The following is a 27013-nucleotide window of genomic DNA, read 5'->3' on the forward strand; positions in this document are numbered from 1 at the left end:
TTGAAATGTAATCATCAGGAGGGTAGTGTCTCTGTCTCCCAGTCTCTATGGGAGGCTAGAAGCCTAACTTTGGTAATTCCCAGCTAGCAGACACTGCTGGCCTCATCACATTTACACTGACCAACTCTAACTTTTCACTTGAGCCCCTGTTCTTTCCTTACTCCCTCATTCTCCTTTTAGAACATCCAATCACCTCCGCAAAGGTCCAGAATGAGCTCAGCTCTTTCCCCACCACTAATTACCAGTAATTACAGAATAAAATCTGTTTTCACCACTTTAACAATGTCCGGCTGTGTTTATCTTTGACTGCACCCTGGCTACAGACATGCAAAAGCAACTCCTATGTATAAAATGTAAAAAGTTGCTCTGTTTGAGTAGAAGGGTTGTAGTTATAAGTTTCTGGTAAAATTACTCAACCTCTCATCATAGTCCACAAACCCTACAAGATCTGACTCCTGCCAACCCGTTTGACTCATCACCTTCCTCTCTGCTTCCCTCCACCCTCACTCAGCTCAGCCACCCCACCTTCCTGTTCTTCCAAGCTCCAAGCTTATTCCTACCTCATTCCTACGTGCTCTTCCCTCTTTGTCTGGAAGGCTCTTCTAGATCCTTGAAAGACTGGCTTTTCTGCACCTTCAGATTCCAGCTCAAATGTCACCTCCTCAAAGAGGCCTTCCACTTTTTTCCAAACGAAATTACTCACTCCTCACCACCCAATAACAAGACATTTTGGGTTGCCAGATATAGCAAATGAAATACAGGACAGCCGGTGCAACGTGAATTTCAGAAAAGCAATGCATGATTTTTTAGTATAAATATCGCATGGGATGTAGCTACACTAAAAAAATCATAGTGTTTATCTGAAATTCACATTGAATCAAGTGTCCTGTATTTTATCTGACAGCCCTACCTCCATTACATCATCATCTTCACAGCATTTATCACTCCCTGCAATTGTCTCCTTTTTTTTTTTTTTGGCCGCGCCGTGAAGCATGCAGGATCTTAGTTCCCCAACCAGGGACCGAACCTGTGCCCCTTGCATTGAGAGGCCAGAGTCTTAACCACTGGACTGCGGGGAAGCCCCCACTGTGTCTTTTTCAATTGTCCCCCCCCACCGCACCTGCCTAAGGACGCTATTAAAACAAGGACTTTCTCTTATTTACAGCTATACCCCCAGCACCTAGCACAGCGTAGCTGTTCAATAAATATTTGTTGAATGTTGAATTAAATGCCCTATATAAATAGGTGAAGTCCATTGGGAAAGGTGTACATTATTAGGACACTGGTGGAAAAGATATATTTTTACCATTGCAGCAATAGTATAAGCAATCATCTTGATCATACTAGTCTGCTTCCCTGGACATTTTCCTCTAGTCCCGGGGAGAGCAACCCTGACGACTTAACAGTTTTTCATCCCCGAGAGCCAATCAGGAAGGAAGCTGGCTGGCATCTTGTGTCTGTCTAGCATCACTGCCCGTTTCTGTAGGAAGCCCTCAAGATGTGCCAAGGTTATCCTGTCTGTGGACGTGGCTCCAGCGGGGCGCTCTCCCCTCACCCGTAGCAGCCTCAAGAACTACAGGGGTGAGGGCCACAGAAAGGCTTGTGGGTCTTCTCTCTCCATCCTCCGTGGGGCGTGGGTGATCCATGAAGATTCCCTGGGGATCCCCATTCTCCCTGCCCCCACGTACACACACTCTTAGGTTTGCCACAACTGCTGTTGTGCTGGAAACCAAGGAAAATAATTCAGCCATTTTCAGGAGCTAGAACTGAGTATGCATGTAGTTTTCTTTCTTTCCAAACCCTGATAAAACAATGCATATACTGTATGGAAAGATTTTCTGAAAAAAGGAAGATACTCTTACATTTTATTTGGATTCAGAAAGACATGGACACATCTGGCTGTGCTTGGAAAGAAGAAGTCTTCTTTTGGTTCTATCTCACTTTTAAGGCCCAGCTGAGATGCAGAAAAGTGTTGACAGCTAAAATTGAGACGTGTCAGATTGCTGTTTCTTACCTTTTTTAAATGGAGGCACCTTTCTTTCTTGTGCACATGGTAGAAAATTCACATGGTACAAACAGCTTTTGGTCTTTCACTACTCAGGACATTAGCTGTAGATACTATATTGAATATTTAAGCCCTTTATGTTCTTATTTTTTAAATGTTCTTTATCTGATGTTCTCTGAGAGGCGTGTGAGTCTCCCATCGTGGTTCTGGCTTTGTCATTGTTAAAGGGTACTTCAGTCAGCTTTTGATTTATAGTTTGAAGCTGTTAGGTGGATAAAGGGTTCCTGCCCTTTCTTCCTGATGAAGTCTACCATTTGATAATGTGAAATATTCCTCTTTGGCCCTTTCAAAGCTTTCCTCTTCCAATTCTTGTCTGATATCAGTACGGCTGGACCTACTTTCTTTCTGTTAACAATTTCCTGGCTCTTCCCCTCCCCGTTTTATTGACATAATTTTTTCAAATAAATGTATTCATTCATTTATTTTTGGCTGCATTGGGTCTTCGTTGCTGCACGTGGGCTTTCTCTAGTTGCGGCGAGCAGGGGCTACTCTTCGTTGCGGTGCGCAGGCTTCTCATTGCGGTGGCTTCTCTTGTTGCGGAGCACAGGCTCTAGGCATGCAGGCTCAGTAGTTGTGGCTCGCAGGCTCTAGAGCACCGGCTCAGCAGTTGTGGCGCACAGGCTCTGTTGCTCCGTGGTATGTGGGTCTTCCCGGACCAGGGCTCAAACCCGTGTCCCCTGCATCGGCAGGTGGATTCTTAACCACTGCGCCACCAGGGAAGTCCTTGAGATATAACTGACATATCTTTCAGCATCCCTTTATTGCCAGAATTCTTTCATCCTTTTGTATCATGCTACTTAAGTACATGGGTTTGAGCCAGACTACCGAGGTTAAGACCCCAATGCCATCTGTGTGACACTTGGCAAGTTACTTATAACTTGGTTGCCTAATCTCTAAAACACGGGTAATAATATTATTTTGCCTCGGTGGTAGTGAGGATCAAAGAGCCAATATACATGAAGCCCACAAAAGGGCACCTGGGAAACAGCGCCCAACGGTGTTAGCTGTTATGACCATTTGTTATGACCGGTGGGAGTGCATTCTTGACGCCCTCCCATCGTCCCCAGTCCTGTGTTTTCCCAGGTGTGCTATTTTAGAGCTGGGCAAGCCTTCTGACCTTGGCCACTGTGCCTTAGAGGGCTCCACGCTGGCCCTCCTCCAGCCACTCCTTGCCCACAGGCCAGGGGTCCACAGGCCAAGTGGGTGCCCTTCCGTGCTCACCCAAACCTGGGCCACCCCCTTTCAGACCACGTTCCAGTCATGCAGGACCCTGGAAGTCCCCACCCTCAGGCCCTGAGCTCTCTTCCAGGGTTCCTGGAAATCTCTTGCCTGGGTTACTTCTGAGAGCAAATGCACAGCCGGCCTGAGCGCCTCTAAGCTGGAAGTGTGACCGTGGGGGCAGACGTGTTCGCAGCTGGTTTTTAAAAAAAATAAATTTATTTATTTACTTTTGGCTGCGTTGGGTCTTCGTTGCTGCATGCAGGCTTTCTCTAGTTGCGGTGAGTGGGGGCTACTCCTCCTTGCGGAGCACGGGCTCTAGGCGCACAGGCCTAGCTGCTCAGCGGCATGTAGGATTTTCCCGGGCCAGGGCTCAAACCTGTGTCCCCTGCACTGGCAGGCAGATTCTTAACCACTGTGCCACCAGGGAAGCCCCTGCAGCGGGTTTGGACAGAGCTGGATATCCACACACACATTCAAAGCCCTATGGTGCAAGTTGAGGCTTGAGGGGGGAGGAGAAAGGGTGCAGGACAAAGGCCAATTCTCCCCCCGCTGCTCTGTTCTGGCATGGGGAACTCTGGGGAGCCTGAGAATTCAACTTTTGAACCTAGACTTGCAGGTATTACAAAGGTATTTATCAAGGAAGGTGGTTAGGGTCTGTTTTATTCGAAAGCTTATAGCTTGACATATAACTTTGAAATATGTAGACTTAACTGCATGTGAGCCCATGGTTGTATTTCTGCCCCACAGCCAGCAGATGTCAGTAGTGGGCTGTGCTCTCTGCCCTCTGCAGCCAGTGTCACAGTGATCTATCTATCAATACATCCATCTGTCTGCTCTCCGGCACATTAAATAGCCCTTCCCTTGTGTCAGATCCCTCCTTAGGGAGGGACTGAAGGGAGCATCAATGATGCAGTGGAGGGTATTCCCTGGGAGTCCAGTAGTTAGGACTCTGAGCTTTCACTGCCAAGGGCCCGGGGTTCGATCTCTGGTCAGGAAACTAGGATCCCGCAAGCCACATGGCTCCCCGCCCCCTCCCCAAAAAAAGGTGTAGTGGAGGGGAGGGATGGGGACAGAAGGTGACGGCTCTCACAAGCACTGATAGGTGGTGTGGGGCAGTGGTTAAGAGGCAGGCTCTAGAGCCAGACTGCAGGGTGTCAAATCTAGCTGTGTGGCTTGGGCAAGTTCCTTGAACTCTCTGAGCCCCATGTTAAAAAATGGGGTGTGGGGCTTCCCTGGTGGCGCAGTGGTTGGCAGTCTGCCTGCCGATGCAGGGGACACGGGTTCGTGCCCCGGTCTGGGAGGATCCCACATGCCGCGGAGCGGCTGGGCCAGTGAGCCATGGCCGCTGAGCCTGTGCGTCCGGAGCCTGTGCTCCGCAACGGGAGAGGCCACAACAGTGAGAGGCCCGCGTACCGCAAAAAAAAAAAAAAAAAAAAAAAAAAAGGGGTGTGATGGGAATTCCCTGGCGGCCCAGTGGTTGGAACTCTGTGCTTCCACTGCAGGCGGCATGGGTTTGATCCCTGGTTGGGGAACTAAGATCCCACAAGCTGCACAGCCAAAAAAAAAAAAAAAAAAAAAAAAAAGGGGTGTGACGATGGTAGCTATCTTATGTCCTTACGGAGAGGTTGTGAGGATTAAAGGGGATAATATATGCAGAACAAATGCCTTGCACATTAAAAATCCAGTAAACGGTCATTATTTGATCACTGCTCTGGTGCTATCATAGAAATGGGAAAAAAAAAAAAAGGCTGAACAATGGCTGAAATGACAAAGAGTGTATCAAATGATCAACAGGGAAGCCTAACACAAGAAATGAAGTTCTCTTTCTCACCTCCTTTGGTGGAGGGGAATGGGGAAGTGAGGCCAGCAAGAATCCAGGGAATGTGGAGTTTCAAACCGGAGCCCTTTGGGCGCCTTTGGAGTTGAGGACTGAGCATCTTCCTGAATGCTCTCAGGGGAAGCAGGTACCTAGTGCTGATTTCCACCATGGCAGGTACACAGGGCAAGTGGGGTCTTTGGGTGGCAGCTTCCTCTTCAAGCTGAGCAAGGCAAATGGAGAGTGGAATTGCCAGCAACTCAAGAAAGCACAGGAAATTACCAAATTCCCGAGTTTGTGAACTGTCCCATGATCACCCTAGAATTTCCACTTAAAAAAAAAAATCCCTGGGCTTCCCTGGTGGCACAGTGGTTAAGAATCTGCCTAACAATGCAGGGGACACGGGTTCAAGCCCTGGTCCGGGAAGATCCCACATGCCATGGAGCAACTAAGCCCGTGCGCCACATCTACTGAGCCTGCACTCTAGAGCCCGTGAGCCACAACTACTGAGCCCGTGTGCCACAACTACTGAGCCCGTGTGCCACAACTACTGAAGCCCGTGCGCCTAGAGCCCATGTTCCACAACAAGAGAAACCACTGCAATGAGAAGCCCAGGCACCACAATGAAGAGTAGCCCCCGCTCACCGCAACTAGAGAAAGCCCACACACAGCAACGAAGACCCAACACAGCCAAAAATAAATAAATTAAAAATAAAAAAAAGAACTAAAAAAACATTTAAAAAAATCCTTACATTCTTTCACCAAAAATTCACTGAGTGAATTTTATATCTGGTACTGTGTTCTGGTTGGTGAGATTGTCATAAACAAAACAGCCCTGGTTCCTGTCCCCATTCCATTCCCCCATTTCAGTGCGGGGAGACATATCAAACAGATCATTACAGATGGTGGTGAGCTCTGAGGAGGACACCAAGAAGGCACAAGGAGTTAGTGTTTCGGTTGAACCCAGGAGGAGGAACTAGCCATGAAGCAATCTAGAGAAAGCGCCTTCCAGGCAGAGGAACAGCATGGGCAAAGGCCCTGAGGCAGGAGCAAGTGTGGGACTCTAAAGAAGTCACGTATTCGTGCCTTTTTTTTAAATTGGAGTATAGTTGATGTTGTTAGTTTCAGGTGTACAGCAAAGTGATTCAGATATCTGTATCTATCTAAATATCTTTTTCATGTTCTTTTCCATTATCGGTTATTACAAGATCTTGAATATAGTCCCCTACAGTAGGTCCTTATTGTTTATGTTTTACATATAGTAGTGTATATCTGTTAATCCCAAACTCCTAAATTATCCCTCCCTCCCCACCTTTCCCCTTTGATAACCGTGTTTGTTTTCTATGTCTGTGAGTCTATTTCTCTATTGTAAATAAGTTCATTTGTACAATTTTTTTTAGATTCCACATATAAGCAATATCATATGATATTTGCCTTTATCTGTGTGACTTACTTCACTTGGTATGATAATCTCTAGGTTCATCCATGTTGCTGCAAATGGCATTATTTCATTCCTTTTTATGGCTAATATTACTATATATATATACACACACACACACGCTACGTCTTCTTTATCCATTCATCTGTTGATAGACACTTAGGTTGCTTCCTTGTCTTGGCTGTTGTAAATAGGGCTGCTGAGAACATTGGGGGTGCATGTATCTTTTTGAATTAGAGGTTTTGTCTTTTCTGGATATATGCCCAGGAGTGGGATTTCTGGATCACATGGTAACTCTGTCTTAAGTTTTTTAAGGGACCTCCATACTGTTCTCCAAAGTGGCTGCACTGATTTACATTCCTACCAACAACATAAGAGGGTTCCCTTTTCTCCACACCCTCTTCAGCATTTACCAATTGGTGACTTTTAAGGTGTGTATTAAAGTGGAAAAATAAAGGCATAAACCACAAGCGCTTACTGGCCCAACCTCAGCATCTGCTCGCTTCCTCTTACATCTTCTCTGCCAGTCACCGTTCCTTTCCTCGACTTCTGAATGTCTGTGCTAGTCTGGAAAGGCTCTGAGGGTATAGTATAGCCCTACCAAGGTAGTGTTAAGAGATCTGATAATGATTGTTTCTAACTCAGGTGTTTGTAATATCCAAGCAGTTCAACTTACAAACAGAGGCCTTGGAACATCAGCTCCTCAGAGACCAGGACTGTGTTCTGCTGGACGCCCTGCTGGGTTTCCCACCTCATCCACCAGATCAACCGGCGCAGTGATATGCAGTGTGGTTGGTGTACGTGTGCCCTGAAGACAGAGTCTGGGTCAGAATCCCAGCTCTGCCACTTCCCAACCGTGTGATTCCCCGCCTCGGTGGGCCTCTTGGGCCTCAGTGTCCTCATCTAATGCTGCGACCTTCATCATATGGTTGTGGTGAGGTTTAAAGGACTTCCTGTAGGCAAAGCGCTTAGTAAGGTGTCTGGAGTGCCGTAAACATCAATAAATGTTAATGATGTTGGGACTTCCCTGGTGGCGCAGTGGTTAAGAATCCACCCGCCAATGCAGGGGACACGGGTTCGAGCCCTGGTCCAGGAAGATCCCACATGCTGCGGAGCAACTAAGCCAGTGAGCCACAACTACTGAGCCTGCGCTCTAGAGCCCATGAGCCACAACTACTGAACCTGCATGTCACAGCTACTGAAGCCTGTGTGCCTAGAGCCTGTGCTCCGCAACAAGAAGCCACTGCAATGAGAAGCCCGCGCACCGCAACGAAGAGTGGCCCCCGCTCATCGCAACTAGAGAAAGCCCGTGTGCAGCAACAGAGACCCAACGACCCAACGCAGCCGAAAATAATAAATTAAAAAATGTTAATTAACATCATTAATGTTAATGAATGAATGACATTGATAGCCTGCTCAGTGCTAATACCCCGAAAGGGCAGAAAGTTAGCACAAATCCTTCTACACAAAGAGTTCTTCCTCTTTTTTAGATTTCCTTCTCATTTAGGTCACCACAGAGCACTGAGTAGAGTTCCTGTGCTATACAATAGGTTCTCATTAGTTATCTATTTTATATATAGTATCAATAGTGTATATATGTCAATCCCAATCTCCCAGTTCATCCCACCACCCCGCTTTCCCCCTCGGTATCCATACGTTTGTTCTCTACATCTGTGTCTCTATTTCTGCTTTGTAAATAAGATTGTCTATGCCAATTTTTTCAGATTCCACATATATGTGTTATATACGATATTTGTTTTTCTCTTTCTGACTTACTTCACTCTGTATCTCTAGGTCCATCCATGTCTCTACAAATGAGCCAATTTCGTTCCTTTTTATGGCTGAGTAATATTCTATTGTATATATGTACCACATCTTCTTTATCCATTCCTCTGTTGATGGACACTTAGGTTGCTTCCACATCCTGGCTACTGTAAATAGTGCTGCAATGAACACTGGGGTGCATGTGTCTTTTTGAACTATGGTTTTCTCTGGGTATATGCCCAGTAGTGGTATTGTAGGTATAGCTGATTCACTTTGCTGTACAGTATAAACTAACACAATATTGTGAAGCAACTATACTCCAATAAAAAAAAAGATATGAAAAAAAACAGAACAAAAGAATTCTTCCTTCCAGCTTCCATGATCTGACCACTGGCCTCTCCTACAGCGTGGTGCTTGGTTCTTCTCAGAAATCCATACACTCTGGAGAAGGAAATCAATATGCCATTATTTAAGCTCAAATTCACTCAAGCTAAGGAGTTTATTAGAACATATGGGTATTTCTTGGACATAAATCAAGATAAATTCTTTAGGCAAATCTGAACTAGGTTAAAGGAGAGGAGGCTATACAAGCTTCATGTAAAGACTGGGAGTCTCTGGGAAAGATGAAAATTGACTATTATATAAAATTATCCTCAGAGGCTCAATCATCAGTTGAGTACCAGATAAGGTTGGCTTGTGTCTAGAAATAGGCATTTAAAAAAATACTGAAATCATTTTTGCTGGAACCCTTGGGGAGTCCCCATCCCTGCTCCTCCTCCTCTCGCTGTGGGCATGTAGCTGCATTTACTGAGCTGGACGCTCCTAAGATGTGATACAAATCACTAACTCAAGGACAACTTAGATTTCTTAAACTGGACAACAGGCATGTTACACAGGTTTGCAAAAATTCCAGGGAACCATTCTGGTCCTCTGAAAAAGGAAACGTACTTTTGCCTAAAATGTGTTCCAGTCTGTTGGCAGGGTACAAATGCAGAATAATGCTAAAATTACCTTTCAAAATGCTTGGGGGGGGTGGGATGAATTGGGAGATTGGGACTGACATACATACCCTACTATGCATAAAACAGATAACTAATGAGAACCTACTGTATAGCACAGGGAACTCCACTCAATTCTCTGTGGTAACCTAAATGGGAAGGAAATCTAAAAAAGAGTGGATATATGTGTACGTATGACCGATTCACTTTGCTGTACAGTAGAAACTAACAGAACATTGTAAAGCAACTATACTCCAATAAAAATTAATTTAAAAAAAAGCTTAAATAAGTAGCACTTGAAATAAGGTAGAGCTGGCCCTTCCCTAACCAGTGACCTCAGCATGCCCTCTGTAGGGGCGAGCAGAAGAGACTTTTTTTTTTACAGGAAGGCCAAAGAAAGCTGAAAGTATCTGCCACAAAGGGACTTTTAGGTCCTGTAACACATGCTGAAGGAGCCCTGTTACTCAGAAGAAAGAAGTCACTTTAGTTCAGGGTGTTTCAACCTTGGCACTACTGACATTGGGGCTGGGTTATTCCTTGTGGGGCAGGGGTTCGGGCTGTTTGTTAGCCTCTACTCACTAGATGCCAGTAGCACAGCCACTCCCACCCCGTTGTGACAACCAAACATGTCTTCACACCTTGCCAAGTGTCCCCCGTGTTTCCTGGGGGCAGAACTGAAAACCACTGGTTGGCAGCAGGTTGAAAACCACTGCTCTAGATAAAACTCAGGCACTATCAGCTCTGAAGAGAGAAAGACACTTCAGAAAACCTTTCCAAAAGAAAGCGCTGTCCCTTTGTTCTTCCCTGGAAGCACCTGAAATGTGGCACCAGAGAGAGATGTTTTATACCTGTGAATTAATAAAGACGACCATGCATTAGTCAATTTCACCAGTGGATTTTTTTTTTTCCTGGCCGTGCTGTATGGCACGTGGGATCTTAGTTCCCCTACCAGGGATCGAACACGTGCCCCCTGCAGTGGAAGCGTGGAGTCCTAAACACTGGATCGCCAGGGAATTCCCAGCAGTGGATTATTTTAAATATAATCATGATTTACAACTTTACATATTTCAGAAGGAGTGGATTCTGTGCTTGGAGGCAGGAAAGGCAAGGTTAGAGCTCACTGTCTTCCTAGGCCAGCTCCCCGTGTGAATCTCAGAATCGTCTCCGGCTCAGTGCCCACTTGGCTTACGTGTGAGTCTTCCTCTGCAATCTTGCCCTCAGTGCCAGCAGGAGGAGATGTCTGTCTTTCTTGGGAACTAACCCACTGGTCAAACTAATTAATGAGATAAATAAGAATCTTCTCATGACCTCATAACTGGATATTCTTCCCTTTCACAGGGGGGAGGAAAGTGAATGAAGGGAATTTTACTTAAAAAAATTGAAACCCACAATTAATATTCTCCCATTAATAATTATAATAGTTAAACATAAAGACCAAATTTTACCACCAATACCTGCCACAAGAAGAAACTAACCCAAAACTTGACATACATTATCAAGTTTGATATAAATAATGGCTTGATATACATTAATTACTACATTAAAAGCAGCTTTACTTTTTAAAACTTTATTGATTTACCACCTGATTAAAGCATGGGATATTTATTTTAACAGTATTATACATAATATTTTTACATAGAAAACTTTACATAGCATTTCATATTATATAATTCTGCTTATTCTTTCAAAAATGTATACATCCATTGGGCAAGGAATGCTTTTCATTAAATTACCAACATTAAATGCACTTAATCATTGTGTATAGATTAAACAAAAGTAGCTATTAACTAACTTTTAGGCATTTTTAAGGAGGTAAAACATACATCTGCACATAAAGAAATATTTGATGCAAATATGCAGATAAAATTTTTTAAAAATTAGAACACTGAGAAAAACTACACTTTTGATGAGTGTCTTTTTTTGAGAGCAAGGATTTCCATATATAGTCATTCTTTTAAATATTCAGCTTTGGTTTCTTTGTTTCCCAAACTACAAAGCTGCCGACAGCAAAACTCCAAGATTTCACATGAGTTCAAGCTATATCTACTTAACACAAATACTAAAACAGAATTCAGAAAATGCAGTATTAAGGATCCAGCTTCTATTTAAACCAATACCCATTTGCATCATAACAACAAACGTCTGAATGAGTGGCCATACTTGCATGTCAGCAGGTTCCTTTAATAACTATGAAGACTACTAAATGTAGAGCCATAATCACAAAAGAATGACGAGAAAGTTTAGGGTTTTGTTTTTTTTTTTCATTTTGTACAAAAGTCACCTCTCAGAGGAAAATGTTGTTGCCAGATATTATTACACAAGTTCCATTATGTATGTTCTTTGCTTGTATGTGAGGAGTAACAGGGAAAAGGTGTATTTGACTCTAAAGATGCATATTAGAAATAAAATTTCCCATCCACCGTTTGTTGTTAAGATGCCAAAGCTGGTGATCTCCCTAAAGGACAATGAAGAAAAACAAAGCTGCTCAAAGCAGCAGTACTGTAACAAACAAAAACTTCTCCAGAGACTCAGCACAAAAGATCAACACTTAAAGCATGCTGAGAAAGAAATAAGGCCTTGGAAATGTGTCGCTCTTCTCCATAACCCTGTGAATGAATGGCCCCTGGCCCAGTGCTGCAGGGTCACACACACCCCTTTCACTGGTGTGTGAGTGGCACAAGCCACGTTCACCGTGAGCTAGAATAGCTTCATCACAAAAGAGGACCTAGGCCGAATGGCTTCCTATTGAATTAAGGGACTTCCTCTGTACCTCACTGTCCACCGACAAGAAAAATCACCCTAAATGGTTTTACATCCAGTTTCTAAAAGGTCCATGCTGGACCAATTCAAATGCCTTACTCAGAATATAGAATCTTTTAAAAAACACAGCTGAAAAGAAATTCAAACCTGAATGTTTCGGCAAGTGACAGAACGCGCTTACACATTTCCTACTCTGCGAGAGGGGGCAAAAATGAAAGAGAAGGCAGGAACACATGGGCGAAGTCTTGTAGTCACATTCAGTGAAGAAAACGTCCCATGAGAACCTCAGAAGGAAAGGAAAAATCTCTACCTAGGGACGCAACTGGACAGAAAATGTAAGTATGAACAAACCCGCACGCTCCCCATTTATACCTTTAGTGCAAATGTCAATGGAGACGGCTGACTTGCGGAGGCTGTGACCACCACAGTACCAGCGAGGACGTCTCAGCATGTGGGGTCCATGCTTCAGGGTAAAGATGTAACGGATTCCAGGACCAGGACGTCAAACGTGCTAACATTTTCCATTCACAGTAAAATATTTAGCAGGTCCTTTCCTGCTAAATTCCGTAGCCCCTCTTCTCTCATGTATGCAAATAACGTAAAAACCTAAACCTGCTCTTTTTTTTTCTTTGGTAGAGAAATTAAAACACTTTTGAGGAAGGAAGAAAGTAGACAGAGTACTACTGCTGGCCAAAACCAAACATTGCTCAAGGCTGTTAGAACACAAAAAATGTAAGAAATCAGTCTCTTAGTAAACAAAAGCACCAGAAATCCTTCTCTATAAAGAAAAACTATCCGATTGTTTAGATAGGTTCCCGACTTACTAACTTCTAAGGCACCAGAGTCGACATCAATACAACCCAATTTACAGGACTACAGGGCGTAGGGAGCAGTCTCCATGTGTTAATAACCCTGCAACGCTTCTAACGCTGAGTGCTGCTCTCGGTGAGCAGGGATGAGAGGGCAGAGACGAAGCCTGTGTTCTTTCTCACCGACTCAGAATAAAATTCAGCTCCCAAATCTACTGCTTGCAGGCCTCGGGCTGTATTCCTAGACCGCCAGCTTTTACACAAGCTGCACCAGAATTCAGTTCTACTGCAGTTGAGAGTATTGCACCGTCATTAACGTGATAGGGACCCCAGAATCTAACCCTTCCAAAGAACTCAGCTCCTTGGTTCAAATTAACGGAAGCACTGAACACAGGCCACCTCCTGCCAAGGTCACGGTCAGCTGTGCTGGCCCACAACAGCACAGGTCTGCTCGGGTTCAACCCATGACACGTGGCTGGGGGAGGCTCACAGGAGCCACCCTTCTCACGCAGAGCCCCCAGCCCCTCTCTCTGGGGGGACCTTGCGTGGGGACTGTGCCCAAGCAGGGACACTAACCACTGGTACACTCACTATCCTGAGGTACAAAGAAAAGGGTTCCTCAGATATAAATTAATTCTCTTAAATTACTACTTCACTTTTGTTACTGCTTCATATATTAGATGGACAATGTATTCTGGAAATTTTAATACCCCTCCACAAATACTTACTTCATTGAAGACTAATCATCTTCATTCAATTGTTGACTTTTTCCTATAGACTTTTTCTCCCCCAGTTACTAAAACAGGGAGAGCCAGGAGGCACTACATTTGTTTTTTAAACCTTGCAAGCTCTTAATTCTAACTTAATTACTAAACTCTGCCTTCAATCAAATCCTCAGTAATCTTTTTTGTCAAATGCTTTAAAAATCACCCAGACGTTAACAAATGAAACAGAAAAAAACCCCAAAAAACCCAACCCTTTTCCCCCTACCTTTCCCCAAACTAATATAACTACAGTTGACTCACAACTGACAAAAACACTCAAACTTCTCTAGCACACTCAAACAACAAAAGATCCCAGCGTATTTTAGGTGGCACTCAGCCGTTACGAGAAATTTTATTAACGTACTTTCTAATAATCACAAACCTATACAGCTATGCTCAGTATCTTCAAGGAGCGCGACTTCCTCTGACAGAACATCTACAGCCAATCGTGGGACTTTGCTTGAGAATGACGGCAAGTGCAATGACAGATATGACAGGCAGTTCAATCGGTAAAGTGGAATGACAGATGAGACAGACTCCCCACCTACTGTGTTAACTGGGTGCGCAACAGTTTAGGGAAATACCACAACGCCTCAGTCGGGGACTCTGACGGAACCATCTTTATCCAGGCCATTCTGAGCTCCAGGATGCCGACTTTCTACGGTCTGACCCTTCCCGAGATGTGCCAGGCAGAGGCGGCGTGGTGACAGTGCTGCAGAGCTGCAGCAGTGGCCCGGAGGGGCCAGGGCTACCATACTGGTGACGGGGTCCCTGGTACCTGGGATGGCTCTTCTGGAATCCATATCTTATACACAACACCTATCCTTAGGAAGAACTTCCGCAGAACTGCTCGGAGCTCAGGAATCAGGTCAAACTGCATAATTTCACACAAGTAGGGGTAGTACATTGAAGCATGTGCTTTAAACTTGAGGTGGGAGAAACAGAGAGAGAGAAAATTAGACATGGAACTATTTTTTGGCACTAGTTTTTCAAAAGTATTCACCTCACCCTGGAACTTCTTGCAAATAATATTGGTGTTTTTTCTGGCTATTAGAAAGTAGGTGCAAAAAATTTGTAAATTAAAACTTCTTTTAATTATATTTAACTCCTAACACAAACTATTTGGGGACAACCTTGCTACCAAAGTCAACTTTCATTTTAATAAATCAAGTTTCCAGTTCTAAACCAGTGTTTCACAATCTCAACCCTCCCTTCCAACAAAGCCACACTGAAAATCACGGTAGCTGTTTAACAGCAACCTGCCTGGCTTCAACTTCAGCCTTTCTCCGCTGGGGCTCTTTGAGAGAAAAAGCCCCAATAACCCCAGGCACCCACTGTTTGTAATTAATTAACTTCTCTCCCATGCATCTAGAATGGTGCTAGTTATGTCACCATCCTTGGAAGAATGAGGAAAGTAGTTACTTCAAAGTCTCAGTGAAAAGCCAACCCAAATCCCAGTGGAGACATTACTTGTTTATACCTTTTCATCGTTTATTTTGAGGGTTTTTGTTAGAAGTAACAACAGGAGACTTGTCCAGGCCTCCCGATGGCTTTCAGAGTTCACCGTGATGAAATAGGCCAGTGCCTCGCTGCACACACTAGAAGAATCAGAGAGGGGGCGTGGGGGGCGATGTCAAATAAAAGAGGAACATCTCACATTCCACTGGAGTGAAGAACTCTTTATTCTTTTATTATTCATTTATTTTTTAAAAATCTTTTGGCTGCGCTGTGCAGCGTGTGGGATCTTAGTTCCCCAACCAGGGACTGAACCCATGGCCCCTGCTGGAAGCATGGAGTCTTAACCACTGGACCGTCAGGGAAGTCCCAAGAACTCTTTATTCTTGTAATGAGTATTTAGTGAACAACTGCTCTGGCTGTGCCATCTTGAACAAATCCCTGAGCCTCAGTTTTCTCAGCTGTAAAATAGGAATAAATAACTGTACCAAACTCAAGGGGCTGCTGTGAAGATGAAATGAAGCAAGTACATTAAACGTTAGCCCAGCACAGGCCTGGCACGTGGCTGGGGCTCAATCAGGGTTTGCAGCACGATCAGCACAAGAGCCTGTTACCCACAGTTAACCATGAACTGTCCTTCTTTTCCCACATCGCACACAACGGCCATTTTTAAAACATGTTGTGCTAAAAACATTTATGTATCTCCTTTAGAGAAACTTTATGAGACTATGTAGGTAGTTCTCTTTTGGGCTTGATGTAAATTGAAATGAGCTGCTGATGTCCTCTTTAATTAATTCATTTTTCAGTTTATGACTTGTCATATATTCTCATTGCAAGACGATTGAAAAGTGCAAAAAATTACAGAAGAGAAAAAAATTCCCATAATTCCGTCATCCTAAGAGACACATAACAATATTCTGGAATAGGAAATATTCCAGTTTGTCTGTGATTTTTAAAAAACATTACTGAAAAATCACAAGTATATATGGTTTTACAGCCTGCTTTTTTGTGGTGAAACTTGTATTATGAGCATGTTCCCACATCAAGGAAAATTATTTTTTAAAAACTTCATTTTAAAAAAAAATTTATTTTGGGGGGGCCACGCTGTGCAGTCTGTGGGATCTCAGTTCCCTGACCAGGGATTGAACCTGGGCCACGGCAGTGAAAGCCCGGAATCCTAACCACTAGGCCACCAGGGAACTCCCCAAAACTTCATTTTTAAAGGCTGCAAAATATTCTATCATAGGATATACCACAATGTAGTTATCCATTCCACAGTTGAGCTGCTTTAAGTGTTTTCTCTTTATAAGTAAGTCTGCAATGAATGTTCTGTGTGAGAATCCTGATTCCCTAACAGTGGATTACTGAGTCAAAGAAAGAGACTGAACACTTTAAGGCTCTTGATATATATATAATGCCCCCTGATTTCCAGAAATCGGAGAGTGAGTGTCTTTATCTCGTGTTTGCCAGCACTGCATGTTAATGTTTTCAAACCTTAAAGGAGCGAAAGGAGGCTTAGACACAGCATCTTGCTCACAGTTGCCCAAGAAACTGGGTGGCAAAGATCTAGTTCTTTGCAGGGGGCTCTCTCAATGCCATCCACTGCCGGCCCACTGCTGCATTTCCACACAAAGTAAGTACATCCTGGTACCCACACGATTCTAATATGTTCCTCTTGGGAAGAAGGGATGGTGGGATGTTAGAGCTGACAATGCTCTAAAGAGGACCCAGTCAGGACTTCAATCCAGGCTGGATGACTCTGAGCTCAGAGCACTTTTCCCTGCCTATGTTTCTGTGCTCTAAACAATGTTGAATGGAAGAAATGAGGCTCTGCCCTCTTCAGGGCATTAAGAAAAGTGAAATAGAAGAACCAGATAGGATGAAAAACAAAAAGGAAAACAGCTGGTGAGGGTGTCAGCATACAGGTATTTTTCTACTGCTCTTTTCAAATCACAGTATTGTTATGAAGCATCTGTGTTTTACAGGTAAGAAATTGAATCAGAAATCATTCTTCTTACGTTAAAAGTCGCTGCTGTATTTCTTCCCAGGAATCCCTGCGGTTCTCATCGACATACATTCGAAACAGGATCCTCAAACAACAGGCCAGGCTGCTGGTTTCTTGTTTTAGAAGGTTGGGTTTAGACTTGCCCTTAAAACCTGGAGATCAGATATAGTCATATGAATAGTGCACACTTCCAGGGTAATGCTGAGAAATCACACGGGAAACTAATTGAGTTACTTTAGGAAATACTGAAAGATCTCACCTGACATCTCATCCTCCCCACAAGATACACTTTGCTCGACACCCTGAGCTGTTCTCCATTCAGACTCTGCTCACTGGCTGGTGAAGCCATTCATTTCATCTTCTCAGGTATAAAAGCTCTTAAGAATTCTAGAATGTCCCTGACTTGTTAGGTTTTTTTCACAAAACACAGATAAGAACACGTTTTGTTTTTGGTTTTTTTTGAGAACCAACATGATAATTATTTTATTTTTCTAGCCTTCCAAATTAGACCCTCCATTAGAGCATTTTATCATTTGAAAATAAGGACCACTGCCCTAGATGAAAACTGCACAGCAATTCCTGAAATAGCTCCTCAGTGCGTCTCTGTCATCTCTTCTCCCTCTGCCAATCCATCCCACACACACCAGCCAGAACAATCGTCCATAAGTATCCTTTTCTCTGTATCTCATCCCTGAAGAACACGTTTTCGTAAACAAAGCAATACCAATCTGCCACAGAGATGTGTAAAACCACTCTTATACGCAAAATCTTTTTTTTTTTTTGGCCGCTCCACGCAGCATGTGGGATCTTAGTTCCCCGACCAGGGATTGAGCCTGTGCCCCCTGCAGTAGAAGTGCAGAGTCCTACCCACTGGACCACCAGGGAAGTCCCTAAGCAAAATCTTATTATAGGCAAAAACATAAAGACATAAAACACCTAGATAGTTTAAAGCTATAGAGAAAAATGATATTTTAAAATTATGGATTAAAACAGGCATTTGGGTGGAAAATTCAAGTAATGGTAACAATACAAGAATTATATAAAGTATCACTTTTTTTTTGTTTTGTTTATTTATTTATTTATTTATTTTGGCTGCATCAGGTCTTAGTTGTGGCGTGCGGGATCTTTCGTTGCAATGCACAATCTTTCGTTGCTGCACGCAAGCTCTTCATTGCGGCACGTGGGCTTTTCTCTAGTTGTGGCATGCGTAAGCTCACTAGTTGTGGCGCATGGGCTTAGTTGCCTTGCGGCATGTGGGATCTTAGCTCCCAGACCAGGGATCGAACCCGCGTCCCCTGCACTGGAAGGCGGATTCGTTACCACTGGACCACCAGGGAAGTCCCTAAAGTATCACTTTTGTACACAGTTCACAAAATGAGACTCCTACCATCACCCCTGCACATACATGTGTGTCTACACGCACACACGCATCACTCACTTCCAGGACTTATATATTTATTTGTACAGGTGGGAGAGAAAACCCCTAAAAGCCTCAAAAAAATGTATGAATGCTTTTGTTGCTCCTAGATGACCACACTTTTTACATCATCATACTTAATTTTACATACATACATACATTTATTTACTTATTTATTTATTTAGGCTGCGCCGGGTCTTAGTTGAGGCATGTGGAATCTTTTAGTTGTGGCATGTGGGCTTCTTAGTTGTGACATGCAGACTCTTAGTTGCGGCATGCATGTGGGATCTAGTTCCCCAGCGAGGGACTGAACCCGGGCCCCCTGCATTGGGAGTGCGGAGGCTTAGCCACTGGACCACCAGGGAAGTCTCTAACTGTACAATCTTAACCTAATGTAAAATTTCTTGCCCTTGCTAGATCAATTAAACTCTACCAATTCATTTTTCCATCAAATACTTACTGAGAGTCTCCCGTGTGCCAGACAATATTCCTGGTACTAGGATGAAATTTCCCTTCTCTCTCCCTCAAGCATGAAATATCTGGTAAGTTATTCCAGCTGTGTGTATCACGCCAGGAATTTTCCAAAGGCTTTAATGTTTTAGGACGGTGACCAGTGTGACCACCTGTCTCATCTGCTGTGCTTCCTCCCTTACCTGCTCGCCACAGGACAGTCCGTTGCTCGTAATTGGAGTTGAAGGCCTTTGAGAATGAATGGGACTCCTGCAAGCAGTCTAAGAGCTTGAAGAGGTGCTGGGAAGACATGCACTTATACATGCCCTGGTCCTCTGTCTCTATATGGATATCTGCATCCAGCGTGTCTTGCTAGAGAGGGGAGGATAAGAGAGCTAAGTAAAGAAGATGGAATGGTTTTGGACACTGTGGTATCAGACAGAGATCATCATAACTCTCCAGAAGTCCTCCTCTCTATAAGGTACACTTCATTCCTCAATACCCTGAAATGTTTTCCATTTAGACTCTGCTCACTGGCCGGTGAAAGAATATGCTGAGCTCGTGCATGATGGCAGGCTTTGCTGGCCAGAGTTTCAGTTTTGTGAGTACTGCCTTCATTGCATGAACAGGAGTGTGTACTTCTCCAATTATTTCACTACGGGATTGCACTGTCCTCTTTTTATTTTATAAAGAAATTGGAAAATGAGAAAATCAAACTGTAGTGCATGTGATAGAAGGTGTGAGTCTCAAAACATACTCACTGAAAGAAATTGTTAAGCAAAGCCCAAGTGGCATCTTTAGCCTCATCAGGTGATTAATGAACTTTAATAAGATTGACAACTGTGTTTCAAAAACCATAGAAATAGGTATGGAACACTAGAAACTTTTATTGAACATGTTGCCTAAAATAATTAGGGATTATTAGACATAATTAAGGATTTTATATTTGTTGAGCCCTCTAGGAATAGACCACAACCCTCCCTAGAAGCCAGAGGTTACAAAAGGGCAGAGTTTGCAATACTCCCCAAATGGATCTATAAATTCAATGTAATCCTTATCAAAATTCCAACTGACATATTTGTAGGAATTGACAAGCTGATCCTAAAATTCATATGGAGATGTAAATGACATGCAATAGCCAAAATAGTCTAGAAAAAAGAAGCACAAAGTTGGAAGACTCATACTTCCCTATTTCAAAACTTACTAAAAAACGACAGTAATCAAGACAGTGTGGTACTGGCATAAAGAGAGACATATAGATCAATGGAACAGAACTGAGAATCCAGAAATAAATCCTCATATTTATGGTCAAGAGATTTCCAACACGGCTATCAGAACAATTCAATGGGGAAAAAAACAGTCTTTACATCAAATGGTGCTGGGATAATTAAACATCTACATGCAAAAGAATGAAGGCAGACCCCCTATCTCCCATCATATACATAAATAAACTCAAAAATGGATCAAAGACCTAAACGTAAGAGCTAAAATTATGAAACTCTTAAAAGAAAATGTAGGCCTAAATCTTTGTGACCTTGAATTAGGCAATGCTTTCTTAGAAATAACTTTAAAAGTACAAGTAACTAAAGAAAAAATAGTAACTTGGACTTTATCAAAAGGACACCATCCTTTGTGCTTCAAAGGACACCATCAAGAAATTGAAAAGACAATGTACAAAATGGGAGAAAATAGGTGCAAATCATACATCTGATAAGAGACTAATAACTAGAATATATAAAAACTCTTACAATTCAATGATAGAAAGATAAATAACCCAACTTAAAACCGGGCAAAGTATTTGAATAGACATTTCTCCAAAGATATACAAATGGCCAACAAGCACAAAAGATGCTCTACATCATTAGTCATTAGGGAAATGGAAATCAAAACCACAAAGAGATACTACTTCACACACACTGGGATGGTTATAATAATTAAAAAAAAAAAGACAATAACAACCACTGGTGAGGATGTGAAGAAATTGGAACCTTCATACATTGCTGATGGGAACGTAAAATAGTCTAGCTGCTCTGGAAAACAGTCTGGCAATTCCTCAAAAAAGGCAAACACTGAGTTACCATATGACCCAGCAATTCCACTCCTAGGTATATACTCAAGAGAATTAAAAACATATGTGCACATTAAAATTTGTATAAGAATGTTCACTGCAGCATTATTCATAATAGCCAGACAATGGACACAACCTAAATGTCCATCAACTGATGACTGGATAAACAAAATGTGGTACAGCCATACCATGGAATATTATTCAGCCATATATAAAAATGAAGTACTGATACATGCCACAATACGGATGAACCTGGAAAACATTATGCGAAGAGGCCAGGCACAAAAGCTCACATATTATATGATTCCAGTAATATGAAGTATCCGGAATCAGACAAATCCATAGAGACAGAAAATAGATTAATGGTTGCTAGGGCTGGGGCAAGGAGGGAGTGGGGAGTGACACTGAAGGTTAGGGCGCCCCCTTTTGCAGCGGTAAAAATATTCCGGTGCAGACAAAGAGCATGGACTTGAGGACACGGGGAGGGGGAAGGGCAAGCCGAGACAAAGTGAGAGAGCGGCACGGACATATCTACACGACCAAACGTAAAACAGCTAGCTCGTGGGAAGCAGCCGCATAGCACAGGGAGATCAGCTCGGTGCTTTGTGACCACCTAGAGGGGTGGGATAGGGAGGGTGGGAGGGAGACGCAAGAGGGAGGAGATATGGGGATATATGTATACATACAGCTGATTCACTTTGTTATACAGCAGCAACTAACACAACAATGTAAAGCAATTATACTCTAATAAAGATGTTAAAAAAATATTCTGGAATTAGATGGTGGGGATATTTGCACAACTCTGTGAATATACTAAAGCCACTGAATTGTATACTTAAAAAATAAAACCAAAAACCGAAAAAGGACAGCCTTTGTGCTGGATCTGGCCAACAGATGTATTTTGTTGATCAATAATTATAGTATTTAATAAACAAGAGATGCCCTATATGAGAAAAATCTTGATTTCTGACTCCTCTTGAAAAACTGGAAGACCATCCCAGCTTGACCCACCTGACAGCAACTTGCCCCTGGAGCTGGAGGTGGCTGGGCTCTGGCGGGCCTCAAGCTTGGTGGTTCCCATTGTCCCACCAAGCCTGCCGCCCGCACTCACAGCATCTCCCAGCCCCTGAAGCACTTAAGTTTGCAACCCATGGTGTAAGGTTACTGTCCAACTTTTGGACAACAAATTCTGTTTCCAAGCAAACCATATATATAAAAGGTTGCACATAGAAAACAAACAAGTGCACTTCCTGAAGGAAAAATTGGTACCTTTATCCACATATTTTCCCTCTCAGTGATTCATGGTTAAACTGTATATCAATTGTAAGGAATAGTCCCTGTGATTAATAACACATTTTTTTCGAAGCACCAAGGTTGGGGGTGGAGTCTGAGTAGTAGTATGTGGGTAAACTGGCTCTCGGTGAGGGTGGGGGGAGAAAATGCCTGATTTTTAGCGTTCGGTGATTTCGGTGGTGTAAAGACTCCCATCGTGGCCAGTTTTAAGTTACTAGTACCCTGTCACTGAACGTGGGCCTGGGAGCAGTGAGCATGCCGGCCTCTTGCAAGCCAGTCTCACCAGGCTCCAGCACACCACTGCACCTGAACCACCTCCCCTCAGATGCCCTTCTTCAGGCCACTCTCACCTGGGCAGCAACCATGTGCTCCGCATCTTCCTTTTTGCTCGTCGCAGGGTAGAACACGATGTTGTCAATGGTCTGTATCAATTCCAACTGGACCACGCACTTGATGAGGAGGCTGGCAAACAGTTTCTGATCTATATTAGATGATAAAGATTAACCCTAATAATGATTCAGCCAGTACTGAATTCACTGAGCTCTGACTATGTGCCAGGCATGGTTCTTGATGCTGTGGCATTAACAGTGAATAAGCTGGACAAAAATCCCTGCTCCCGTGACAGAGACAGACAGTAAACAAGCTACTTAAGATGTAGTACGTTAAACGATGAGGACATCAGGCAGGGATGGGGATATGGTAGGGACGGTGTCAAGGTGGGGATGCAAGTTTAAACAAGCTGGTCAGGAAAGGTTCTCTCTGAAAATGAGCTCCCTGAGCAAAGACCTGAAGACGGGGAGGGAGTCAGCGATGCAGGTCCCATGTCCTCTGGCACGTTCTTCTGCTGCCTGAAGGGTCACTCCTACAGACCAGCTCTGGACTGTGCTCTATCCACAGGAGGCTACAGGTTCCTGCGGTAGCTGGGAGCCGACTCTCCAAAGGGCTGAATCTCAGTCTTGAGGGGCGGGGGGTGGTGGGGCGGGGGAGGAGGGTGCGGCTTATTTAAGCTCTTAGTTCCTGGATCACTTTCTGTCTGCCCTGGAGGCAGTAGCTGCTTCCCATATTTTCTGCTTCCATAGCCCTCAGAGTCTTCTCCTACTTCTTTCAGTGGTTAGCCCTCTTTGACTAGTTAACAATTCTTTTTTTTTAATTTTTTTAAACTTTATTTTATTTTTTAAATTTTTCATTTATTTTTTTTAACAATTCTTTATGTAGAATTTTCCCTGTTCACATTATTGGTGTGGTTTCTGCCTACTGATCAGACTCAGACTAACGTCTCTTCTTCTCAATCCCTGGGCTCAGGGACAGCCCACGTCTGGCACTTTGTGTTGGCTGATTTGACTACAGTAAAAGTAGAGCTTCCTTTTCAACTTGTTAAAGAACCAGAATGTTGAAAATATTAAATAAACATTAAATAAAAACAAGGAGTTGGGTCATCTTCAAGCTTTTGAAAGCGACTGTGAAATTATATATATGCATATAAAAATTCTCCATGCGGAATTAGTTTTTTTTTTGGCCGCACCACAGGGCATGTGGGATCTTAGTTCCCCGACCAGGGGCTGAACCCATGGCCCCTGCAATGGAAAGGCAGAGTCTTAACTACTGGACCACCAGGAAGTCCCCAGAATTAGTTTTAATGGAGAAAAAGTGTACAGTAGAATTGCAACAGATTTACATTTAACATATGCCAATTCAATGACACCATCTTGGACCAAAAAGAAAAAGAAAAAAACCAATACAAGTGGTGTAAGAGATTCTGCCTGCTGCTCTATTCACTGAGCTCATGCCCAGAAGGGAGGCTGAGATGGGAGCCTGGGAGAAACAAAGCACTGTTCCTTGGAGGAATGGCAGGGGTCTCAAGCCCCAGACATCTCTTAGAGCATAAACATCTTGCTGCACTCAGTGGTTCCATTTAAAGAAATGTCCGCTTGCCCCTCCCACACAAGCCAACCCCTTTATTTGGGGCTGATGAGGAAACAGCTTCTCTCCTTGGACACTGGAGAGACACTGGCTGTGCTGCAGACACAGAGGAGCAGCCCGTCAGTCTCCAACACGGCACCTCCTGAAAGGATTCCATATTTTCTGTGCCTTCAGAAGATAACAGGGACCACACCGGGCTTTGTCTAATGTGCTGCTTCAGAAGTTTAATGTCAGTGTGAACACCTACAAACCGGCATGTTGAGAAGAGGCTGAAACTGCTATGAAGAAAAATAATGGGGACCACAACTTTAAGAAGACCAGACTAATACCAGAAAAGTTCCAATTTCTCAGTCAGCCAAAAGGGTCTGAATCCCGACTCTACTACATATTGGCAAGTCATGTCATCTAAGGCCCAGTTCACTCAAATGTAAAACAGTACCGCCTCAAAGGGCAAGCATAAGGATCACATGAGAGTACACACATGGGACACACAGTGCTGTGCCTGGCTGAGAGCAACTGCGAAACCTATTTGTTTAAATGACAGGGAAACACACCATAAGCAACATTAAGAGAGAAATTAGTAAAAGTAATTTGAAACTCATATCCAGAAAAGGGATATCTAACACATAAAGAGCCCCCCACCCAAACCAATAAAAAGACAATAATCAATACAAAATGAACAAAGATTATGAATAGATAGCTCATCGAAATTGTTCTTAAACACATGAAAAACTGCTCAATTTCATTCATAATTAGAAAACTGCAAATTACAACTACTCAAGAGATACCAAATAGCACCTACGTATTCCCAGAGATCATGTAAATAGGTACAACCTTAATAGGCAGCAATGTGGAATTATCTATCAAAATAGCAAATGCACTTTCTCTTTTAACCTAGCAATCTTTTTTTCTGGGAATTTACCGTACAGATAAACTCACAAATAACACATGTATTAGGTGATTCAATGCAGTATTGTTTATAACAGAAAAAGACTGGGAATAACATAAATGTCCAGGTAGGAACCAAATTAAGCAAATAATAGCACATCTACAACCTGGGGCAATGTACACAATAGTACAAAAGAGTGTGAAAGCACTTTAGGTACTGATTTTGAATGATCTATAAGCTATATTAAGTGAAAAAACAATAATGCACAGTATCCTATAATTTGTATAAAAAGGAGTGGAGAATTCATATATAAACATAGATACAGGGGCTTCCCTGGTGGCGTAGTGGTTGAGAGTCTGCCTGCCGATGCAGGGGACACGGGTTCGTGCCCCGGTCCGGGAAGATCCCACATGCCGCCGAGTGGCTGGGCCCGTGAGCCATGGCCGCTGAGCCTGCGCGTCCGGAGCCTGTGCTCCGCAGCGAGGGAGGCCACGGCAGTGAGAGGCCCGCGTACCGCAAAACAAAAAACAAAAAACAAAAAACCATAGATACATACTGTATGCTTGCGTATGTGAATACGCATTTGCTTGCATATGAGCAAAATGTCTCTAGAAAGGTATATAAGAAACTGGTGACATTGGCTGCCATGAGGGAAGGGACAGGCAGACTGAGGCCCAGGGGTGAAAGAAAGGCTTATATCCTGTTTACCTTTCTGCACCTTCTGAATATTTGAATCATGTAAACATGCTACCTATTTTAAATAAATAAATAAATACCTACATACATACATACATACAAAAAACAATAAAGAAAGTGGTCTTACTTGCATACGGTCTAGCTTTCCAGCTGTCATCGGTCGGGTTAGAGAGTTGGCTCTGGCCTCTCTCAGAGGCATTTTTATCTATGCTGCTTAAAGACTGGCGGTCCAGATCCACATCCTAGAAGTAAACCGGAGAGAAACACAATGTTCATTTCTCGGTCCACAATTCAGTACCTGGACAGAGATGAGCCTGTTTTAACACTGCTGGCCCAACTTGAATCTGTGTCTTGCTCAGCCTGAAGTATGAAAGTAGCACTTCTCAGAGGCTGCATGGGAGAGATTACAAATTTCAATTACTTCTCCCTCCCATTAAAATTTCACATTTTCTGATTCCAACTTAGACGGCATTTCTCTACATACTATGAGTTCATGATGAGTGTGACAAATTTTTAATGAGCTCAAGTTCAAAAATAAATGAGCACGGTAGCTAGGCTTTTTTTTTTTTTTAAAGTTAACAGCAGAAAGTTAAAAAACAGAGAATGTTTATATAATGTGCTTCATTTTTAAGTTGCTATATCCCAAGTGCCTTTTAAAATCTAATGGCTTTATAGGTACTTGGAAATAGAAGCTAATTAGACAAACCCCCTTGTAAACCAAAGTATTTTAAAGTGACACGTGAATTAGAACTTTTTTATGGGGCCTTACACAAAAAATAAAAACTACTATTTCATTGGTGGAGAGGAAAGTGCTCCTTACATAGGAGGGCAATAAATAAGGATAATGACACCAAAGCGATATTTATAACAGTGAAACACCAGAACTGACGAGTGTCCAACAAGGGAAAATTTGTTAAATAAATTACAATAATGTGCAGCCACTGAAGAGGCTGTTCTCAGAGAATATTTAAGAATATGGAGGGACTTCTCTGGGGGTCCAGTGGTAAAGATGCCACACTTCCAGTGCAGGGGGCGTGTGTTCAAACCCTGGTCAGGGAACTAAGCTCCCACATGCCATGCAGAGGGCCCCCCCAAAAGAAGGAACATGGAAAAATGCCCACAGTGGTGTTAAGTAACACATTATGTACAAAGTGAGCCCAAATTGCAAACATGTGGGTTGTGTGT

The 27013-nt window shown here is 43.1% G+C and overlaps 1 protein-coding gene and 1 non-coding gene across 2 annotated transcripts in view; both read right to left on the reverse strand.

Moving 5' to 3' along the window:
* Positions 1-10946: 10946 nt before the first annotated feature.
* The window catches only part of ARFGEF2 (ADP ribosylation factor guanine nucleotide exchange factor 2), a 101536-nt gene continuing 85469 nt past the window's right edge, over positions 10947-27013 (reverse strand). Inside the window, exons 34-39 of the mRNA XM_060079383.1 lie at positions 25956-26070; positions 22674-22804; positions 19166-19334; positions 17109-17247; positions 15116-15233; positions 10947-14560 (exon numbers count right to left, since the gene is read on the reverse strand). Of these exons, the coding sequence (XP_059935366.1) occupies positions 14384-14560; positions 15116-15233; positions 17109-17247; positions 19166-19334; positions 22674-22804; positions 25956-26070 (849 nt within the window). The 3' untranslated portion in view covers positions 10947-14383. The remainder of the gene's footprint in view (positions 14561-15115; positions 15234-17108; positions 17248-19165; positions 19335-22673; positions 22805-25955; positions 26071-27013) is intronic.
* TRNAR-UCU (transfer RNA arginine (anticodon UCU)) lies at positions 17908-17980 on the reverse strand. The gene has a single exon. It is a non-coding gene; the product is annotated as a tRNA-Arg (tRNA).

This window comes from Mesoplodon densirostris, chromosome 16 (genome assembly GCF_025265405.1).
Source record: "Mesoplodon densirostris isolate mMesDen1 chromosome 16, mMesDen1 primary haplotype, whole genome shotgun sequence".
NCBI classification, from domain to species: domain Eukaryota; kingdom Metazoa; phylum Chordata; class Mammalia; order Artiodactyla; family Ziphiidae; genus Mesoplodon; species Mesoplodon densirostris.